This window comes from Solanum pennellii, chromosome 8 (assembly GCF_001406875.1).
Source record: "Solanum pennellii chromosome 8, SPENNV200".
Taxonomy (NCBI): Eukaryota; Viridiplantae; Streptophyta; class Magnoliopsida; order Solanales; family Solanaceae; genus Solanum; species Solanum pennellii.
The window spans coordinates 1,317,479-1,325,872 of record NC_028644.1 but is presented as its reverse complement, the minus strand read 5'-3'; the positions used below and the strand labels follow the sequence as shown (position 1 = coordinate 1,325,872).

At 31.4% G+C, this 8,394-nt stretch overlaps 1 protein-coding gene across 1 annotated transcript; it reads right to left on the bottom strand.

The window, feature by feature from the left end:
• Positions 1-2,447: 2,447 nt before the first annotated feature.
• Positions 2,448-5,146, bottom strand: LOC107027093 (rop guanine nucleotide exchange factor 5-like). Its single transcript, XM_015228264.2, has 7 exons — positions 4,872-5,146; positions 4,531-4,647; positions 4,299-4,453; positions 4,086-4,160; positions 3,724-4,014; positions 3,217-3,573; positions 2,448-3,129 (listed from the first exon to the last, which is right to left on the bottom strand). The coding sequence occupies exons 1-7, from the start codon at positions 5,053-5,055 to the stop codon at positions 2,698-2,700; spliced, it is 1,611 nt and encodes a 536-aa protein (XP_015083750.1). The 5' UTR covers positions 5,056-5,146; the 3' UTR covers positions 2,448-2,697.
• Positions 5,147-8,394: the final 3,248 nt, after the last annotated feature.

Sequence of the window (8,394 nt, the reverse complement as noted above, 5' to 3'; positions counted from 1 at the left end):
GGAAGTAGAGTAGCATAATTTTAATTATAGTTTATGAGTAGTCCTTTTTTGCTGCCGTTGGTTTAAATATACTTTATTTCAGCTTAATGAGTTATTTAATTTTTTATGTCTTAAAGTATGTATGGGAATTTTTAAAATAATTATTTCAATTATTTGTCAATTTTGAAATTTAAGATAACATTAGTTATAATTATTCTTGAAGAATATAAATACCTCAATTATATGGAAATGACATATAATAAAATAAATATTCAATAAAGAAAAAGTATATTTTAAGAATAATCGATAATTAAAGTAATATTTTATCAAGAGACATATTAAGAAAAAACAAAGCATTATATGATGCAAATTGAATCAAATTTTAAAATTTAACTTTCCATTGTTTTCTTTTATTTTTCTCACAATTTTCAAAGTTTTTATTTTGATGAGAGATAAAAGATCTATTTTGAAATCAATAATTTGGATGTGATTAACATGAACTTGAAAACTAATCATTGTTAGGAAAATAGATATTTTATACTATATAGTTTTTCAAATATTTTTTTATTTCCTCTTACAACTAGGTAGATCTCTTGCCCCAAAAAAATATCTCAAAAAAGATTCACAGATATGTCAATCCTTTTATATATATATATGTATAATAATTTAAAAAAGTGATGTGACAATAACATAAAAGATACCTTAGTTTATTTGCCAATTTTTAGTTCGTGGTATATTGTGGTCAAAAGAGTTCCTAAAAATAAATGTATATTATTTTATTCCAAATTTTAGCTCATGTTATATTGTGGTCAATAAATTCCTAAAAAGAAAAAATGTATTGGAGTTATTATATAACCAAATTAAAAAATTATGTATTTGGCAATACAATGCCAAATATATTTTAAAATATGTATTTGAAGTGGACTAGTTTATGCCAAATTTTAGTTTATGTTATATTACCATCATTAAAATTTCTATAAACTATTTAATTTAATACCCACCAAAAAAATGTGGGGTTTTATGCCAAATAATAGGCCATGTTTTGATAACTAAATTCCTGATTTTCTCTCTTTTTTTTAACGTATTTATATTTTGCTTTCTATCTTTTTTGATACACTTAATTTAAAATATATTTTTCCATTACCATATATTTTAGAACTTTTTAATAATTAATTCTCCTAATAACTCTTATCATACGGATAATGCACAAGTACCTTTTCAACCTATACCCGAAATCTTAGATACACACTTATACTATACTAAGTTCTATTACCGCTGAACTTATTTATAAGTAGTTTTCTACCCCTTTTCGGCCTACGTGACACTATCTTGTGGGCCCAATGTTAGTTGGCTTTTTTCTTCAAGCTAGTGCCACATAGGCCGAAAAGGGGTAAAAAATTACTCATAAAATAAGTCCAGGGGTAATAGGACCTTAGTATAGCATAAGTGTGTCTCTCGGATTTTGGACATAGGTTGAGGGGGTAATCGTACATTTTCCCTTTATTTTAACATTTCTTAATTTTTAATATATATTTTCCTCTTATCATATACTTTAGAGCTTCTTAATTTTAAATATTACAAAGATAATTAAATAATAATTTGAGGAAAATAGTAAATGCAATTTTCTTCTATTCTAAAGTCTTTTCATGAAGAAAAAAATATTCAATCAATATTTCTAACAATCTTTATGTTTTTCAAAGTAATATGTACAGGTATAAATAGACGTAGATGAATAATTATAAATTGAAGTACTTAAAATTGAATAAACCATATTCTTGTTGGCGATAGTCTTTTTACAAGTAGTTAGAGAAAGGCATACACCAAAAATTTTAATGAAAATAGACAACGGTAAGTCTTATGAAGGGGTAGCAAAAGTTCTCTAAGGTTGTGCGTTCAAGTCTTATTAGCCTCATAATTATTACTTTGTCCTTCCGGATAGCTCAGTTGGTTTGAACGGTGATTATCTACACGGATGACCCGAGATCGATCCCCAATCAATGTCTTCTGAGTCGAGCATGTCACATAGGGCTTGCCTAGTGCGGTTTACTTCCCTTGAGTGGTCTGTATAGTGCGGTTATGTATGGTTAGCAAACTACAGAGTGTTGAGGGTAGAGGTTGTGGCAGAGGTTGTAGTAGCTATGGGTTATCTTTGGGTTCCAAAAAAAATTGTAGAAAGAAATAGGCAAAATGCATAAATATGTCTTTTAACTTGGCTTCAGCTGGCATCTTTATCTTTTAACTTGGCTTCGGTTGGCATCTATATCCTCCAACTTTGAATGTACACAAGTAGACAATTGAACTTGTATAAAAATGAACAAGTAGACACGATATCACGTAGGCTGTGACAGTCACAAGTAGTACATTGGAGCTCTTTCCATGCCTTCTTATGTAACTAAGAGAAAACATAACCTTCATCATCTCGCAAAGTTCGAGTTAAGGAGTTCATGCTTTTATGCTAATATTATTAGAGCAGATAGATATAGATTGTACCTATTTCAGTGCAACAAAACTGTTGATACAAATTTATCTTACTTATAAATTATGTCAAGAGTGCTGCTCCTCAAGGGAACAAACAGAAAGTGTGTACATTACATCACACAAGCATGGAAGTGTAAACAAACTATAATGTAAAAAAATGGCATAATGCAATATAGTCCTGCAGAAGTATCTGTCATTTTGCTCTGTTCATTCCTAATATTGTAAACTTTAGGTTCACGATCAGCGGTCTATTGATCGTAGGCCTTTTCCAGCTTGACATAGCTCTGGACTTCGAATAATGTGATCAGAACTCTTGTTCGAAATGGCATTTCCAGAATTCTTTGTCTTTGCTTCACAGCCAAGATAATTTGACAATACTCTCTTCACTCCGAAGCCACGTCCAGTTAGTTTGTTACTATTTGCATTGAGGAATGGAGTTCTGTCCCCCCTTACCGGGCTTATCAGAGGCACAGGTGAAAAGTTTGGTGTTCTATATGGGGTGCCTGAATATGGGATTGACACTTTTTTGTGGTTAATGACATTGCCTACAGGAACAGACGAGTTCCTAGTTAAGGCGTCCACGTGTAGTAGATCATCAATTCGCGCAACAATATTGAAAGCCAGACTCTCAAGGACTCTTGAGTAGCTCTCTAAGATACACTTTCCTACATCCTGAAATATGATTGGAGAACGATATCTAGTCACTAAATTGTAATAGCAAGAAAGAAAGCACGACACATTTCTACACTAGTAACGAACCTTGTTGTACTGAATCTTGCTGGTATCTAAAGTGGTTTGTGTAAGGCCGGGGAATCGCTGTTTTAGGCAAAGTAGGAGGTTTTCAGCTCTTTCAGCAAGTGACTCCCTCTTGTCTCCATCAACCACTAGATCCTTGACCATCTCCCAAGATGATTTTGCTGTGGAACGATTCGGATTAGTTGGAGGTCTAGGATGATGTTTTCTTCGCCACACGTAAATTGAAGCCTCCACACGATTTGCTATCTCTAAGGCAACACATTCAGTTGACAGATCAAGACAATCAAGCAAGCACTCAGAGGAGAAATGTTCTGATGTTATGTAGCGGTAGATGACATCCCCTAAACACGCTCTTCCATTCTAAAAGACAAAAAGATAAATCAATATCTATCTTTCCTTGACATGTTAGCTGAACAACATAACCAACAAGTTCAACAGAAAGCGCGGAATTAGCAAGTCTAGTAAATTTATTCACATATAAGTTCAGAAGATGCTGTTTCAAAGATGTACCTTTGGAAGAGCATCTAAATATGATTCAGGAACTTCCATCTCAGCTAACGTAATGCTATTTATCGACATAGCAGCTTTCAGAATTTGACTAGCACATTCGCGTTTGTGATTTAACTGCTTCCTTGTATCTTCGAGCAAACCACCATGAGGCACCCTTGGGACAGGCAACCACCACTTGTCTTTTTGCCTCTGGATAGCTTTCCGAAAAGAAGCTGAACCATCATCCTCAGCCGCGATTATCCCTTGATCCACATACCAAAACTCGGTATTTGTAAAGCTATCTAGTATTTCCTGCAACATACCAAATGGATCATTCTACTATTCATACTACTATGAAAAAAATAGGACAAAGAGATTCTTACAATAAGCATATTGTCAAGTTTTCGTAGAGCTGGAAGATTAATAAAAAGATCTGCTCTTGGTCTACTAGTCATAACCTGGAGATACACAAAGGAAATTAAATCGATAACACTTCCATTCAACGATCCCCAGCTTGATAACGGCAGCTAGATAAGTAACACAATCACAATACAACCAGAACGCGGCTCAAGCAAGTTACGAAGAATAATAAGTACCTCAAGCTTACTTCCATCATTAAATGTTTGCCAAGAAGGTTTTAATTCAACAATGTGGTCACTAACAGCAACAAGCCATTCCATCTCTCTTCGCCACATCGATTTCTTTTCCTGAGGTAATGGTTCTAGTCTCCATAATTGTCCAAATATAGTAGCTACACATCGAATTTTTGTCAAAAAATTAAAAGACCGATAAAAACAACAAAAAATAGTCTCGAATATGAAAATTTACCACATAGATTGGTTATCGCATTTGAAATAGCCAATGATGTACAAACCCCTTTCCCACTACCAGACATGTCTTCTCCGAGCAACAATTTTGAAAATCTCTCTTTCATCATCTCCAATTCTGTTCAATGTAATGCGATTAAACTCAGTTATAACCTTCTAATTCAAAAGCCAAATTGCTTAACCTCCATAAAATATTCAAATTTGAATTTGAAATAAAACAAAATGTTTCCAAATAAATATTAACTAATAATTCACTAAAAATGAAAGTAAAAAAAGGTAAATTCTCCTTTTTATCTTTTTCTTCGACCATAAAATTCAAACTAGGGAAAAAAGAAAACGAACCTTTTGAATTCACATCATCCTTTTGAGCTCTACGAATAGGCCATCCTAACGGAGAAGACGGTGAAGAAGTAGAAGAATCCTTCTCTTTGCTCTCATCAGAACTAGATCTACTCCATATCGACGATTCACTCGATGGCCCGTTCCCATTCTCAGCTTTATTCTCCATTTCACTTCGAAAATTCATTGAGGAAAACCAATCTCATAGTTCAAATATGGGTAAACTAGCTGGTCCCCTTCTGATTTTACTCTATGTATAATTATATGTGTAGTTTGTCTGCAATTCCTTTTCTTTTTTTCAAATTTTAAGGTAACTGTCAAATGCCAATTGCCAACGTCTCTCTACTGGACCCATTTTCAAATTATTATTATTAAAATAATATACTCCGCAACTTTGCGATTTAGATCTCGTATATATCATTTTGGTCAAACGGAAAGTAAAAACATTAATTTTAAGAGGGAAACTTTCAAAAAATTAACCACTATAATAAACTTAATTATGCTTCATAGCAATGGTTTGCATATTTACGGGTTGTAGCTACAATTTAAGCTGTCTTATTTATATAATTCACGGATATGTATAATTCGCAAGTTTGTATAATTCGCGGTACATTTGTAGACTCAAAATAATGAATTCATAAGATTACAAACATTATAAGTGCAAACAGTTAATACAAATTCTGAATTATACAAAAGTTGTACAAATTTCGAATTGTATAAACGTGCGAAGTATACAAAAACAAGTTAAGTCGCGTAATTATAGCTAAAAATAGGTTGTGAATTGTAACTAAGGTAAACTATAGGTATATTAATTAATTAACTAGTATATGTTTACTTATATGCAGAATTTTCCTATTTTAAATTTATTTTTTTAAATTTTTTTTTCTTATGTGTAATTTTTAATTATTAGTAAGGACTAAATACTTTATATTAGTGCATATTCAAAAGATAAATGTTGGACATCGCTAATTTTATAGTTTAGCTTATTAGGTTAAAAAAGACAAATGATAAAACAACTCAAATTAGTTTAATTTAGTTTTCATCTCTCTAGGGTGAAATTGAAAAAATAAAAAAGAAATACTATGAAATTAAAGAAAGAAAATTCAATTAAATAGATATTATTAAAAGGATTAAAATTTTTCTTCATTCAATTTTGATTTACTTACATTTTACATTAAAAAGATATTTTCTTTATGTTAATTTAAAATTTAATAACAATTCATCATTTTTTAAAGAGTTTCAACGAGATAGTAATGTTAAGCTTTACATTAAGCCCAAAAATAATGTTACTTTTTTTATTGGGTTGAGATTTTGAGCCCATATCAGCTTTTGCTATGTGATTTTTAAAAGCCCAAAAAGGAGGAGATTCAAACTCAAGATACTTTATCAAACTGCGAACCTATTTCGAGCTTGTTTGGATCTATTTAAAAGTTGATTAAATCTATTTTTAAGTTGTTTTTAGCGTTTGGAAGTATTTGATAACGCTGAAAATAAATTTATGTACTTTTAAAAGAAAAAATTAAAAACGAAAAGTAGATTCCCTTATTTTTATTTTTTACTAAAACTCATTTAAGTTTGATTATCTTTTTTAAGGCTTAAAAGCTATCTTTTTAAAAATCAATTCAAACGGGCTCTTAGTCAGTTGGTTAAGATAAACATACACATTTGAGAACTTAACTTTTGTCAAAACATTTAGATTCTTCAACTCTTTTCTCTGCATTGTTTCAAAATAAAGCAGTGTCGTGTGATTTGCTCCACCCTTTATGTTCAAAAGTTGCAACAGTTTGACGTATCCTATTTTAGTAAATAAAATAATCCTATACTACCTTGATACGATACTGTAATGGAATTAAACTTCTTAAAGACACAAAGTGAATTACGTAATTAAATATTGGTTTTAATCTTGACTAGTTATCAACTATGACTATAGTAGTCTCTTCTCTTTACATTCTTTGTAGTCATATCTTGAATCTTTCAGATATAAAAAATAAAACTAAAATGTGGGAGTAGGGAATTTGATCTCGAGCAGGCTGGGAAAATTAAGCCCTATTCATCACTAGGCCAAGGGTAACACTTGTGTTAGCAGGTTAAAAGTTAATATATACATATAAAATTTTAAAAATTGATCAAATGTATATATATATACGGTATTATTTTTCAACAAGTGAGTTCATGTGAACCCACTTGACCCTTTGTGGGTCCGCCCCTGATTGTTACAGAATTCAGAGTAGCCTTGTTAATGTGGTTCACCATTGTTAGTATACATATCTTTTGAGCCGAGGGGCTTATCGACAATAAACTTTCTAATATGCACCTAGAAAAGTAGGAGTAAAGTCTGTGTACATCCTATCCTCTCCAGTCTTCAGACGTCACTTGTGAGATTACACCGGGTATGTTGTCGTATATATGCATTCATGTCTCTCCACTCTGTTTGTCGATGATGCAGACAGATGCATCGAGAGCTGTTGAAGGTGCTAACGTTGCATACATACCAGATACAAATGCAATTACAACTGCAAACATTACCATACCTTCCAGAAAGATTGCGTCGTTATAAAGTTTTCAAGATAGTAGTTTAAAGGGATTTGTTGTTTGTATGCCTTAAGTAACAATATCGTCATTGTGTTCAAATACTTTAAGTTTTCAAGATAGTATTTTCCTTCTGTCTCAAACTTGTGCCAATGGAAAATATCAGTTATGTTGGTAAGATAATATATTTTTTGAAGACCCCTATATAAATGTATGGTCCCATTAATATTATTAATAAGTCTTTAAAAGTACAAATATATCTAAGACAATCTAGTGAAATGTAATTCTATTGTGTTTTGTTTTTTTGTTAAACGTAAAATTTAGTTGAAGTTCAGTTCTATCTTTTCTTATTGCATTTAAAAATTTCGCTAATGTCTTTTCTGATTTGCACCATAAAATTGTGAAGAGTACTAGATACGATTAGTGTCCCCTTACATGGTTCCAAAGGTGTTATATCATCTACACAACTTCATCATCCACTACTAAAAAAAGGCCAAAAAGAGACCTAGAAATGGAGACCTCAAAAATAGGTCAATAATAAGAGACCTCATGAGGTCGCTATTTGAATTAATATCTTTTAATTTTTTTTTTAATGTAGGAGAGACCTCGTGAGGTCAATTTAATGAATATATTTTTTTTTTACCTGACTTATTTAAAAATTTTAAATTTTTAATCTAATTCTCATAAAATTAGAGACCTCATGAGGTCTTTAAATTTTTAACTATTAAATTAAATTAAATTATTATTTTTAATTTAATTATTTTTAATTTAACAAGTAGAGACCTCACGAGGTCTATACTTGTTAAATTAAAAATAATAATTTAATTTAATTTAATAGTTTAAAAATTAGAGACCTCGTGAGATCTCTTATACAAAACAAAAAACCTAGCCAAAATTAAAATAGCTCACTTTCTTCCCTCTCTCTTTCTCGTCGACCCTCTCTCTCTTTCTCGTCGACTGTCGACCCTCTCTCTCTTTCTCGTCGACCCTCTCTCTC

What these genes read in the sequence shown, in the direction of transcription:
- LOC107027093 (XM_015228264.2), bottom strand. Translation starts at nt 5,055, where the DNA reads ATGAATTTTCGAAGTGAAATGGAGAATAAAGCTGAGAATGGGAACGGG. An exon ending in ATGATGGAAGTAAGCTTGAG is followed by an intron (nt 4,161 to 4,298) that starts GTACTTATTATT and finishes GTGTATCTCCAG; the next exon opens with GTTATGACTAGTAGACCAAG. An exon ending in ATTTAGATGCTCTTCCAAAG is followed by an intron (nt 3,574 to 3,723) that starts GTACATCTTTGA and finishes TTTGTCTTTTAG; the next exon opens with AATGGAAGAGCGTGTTTAGG.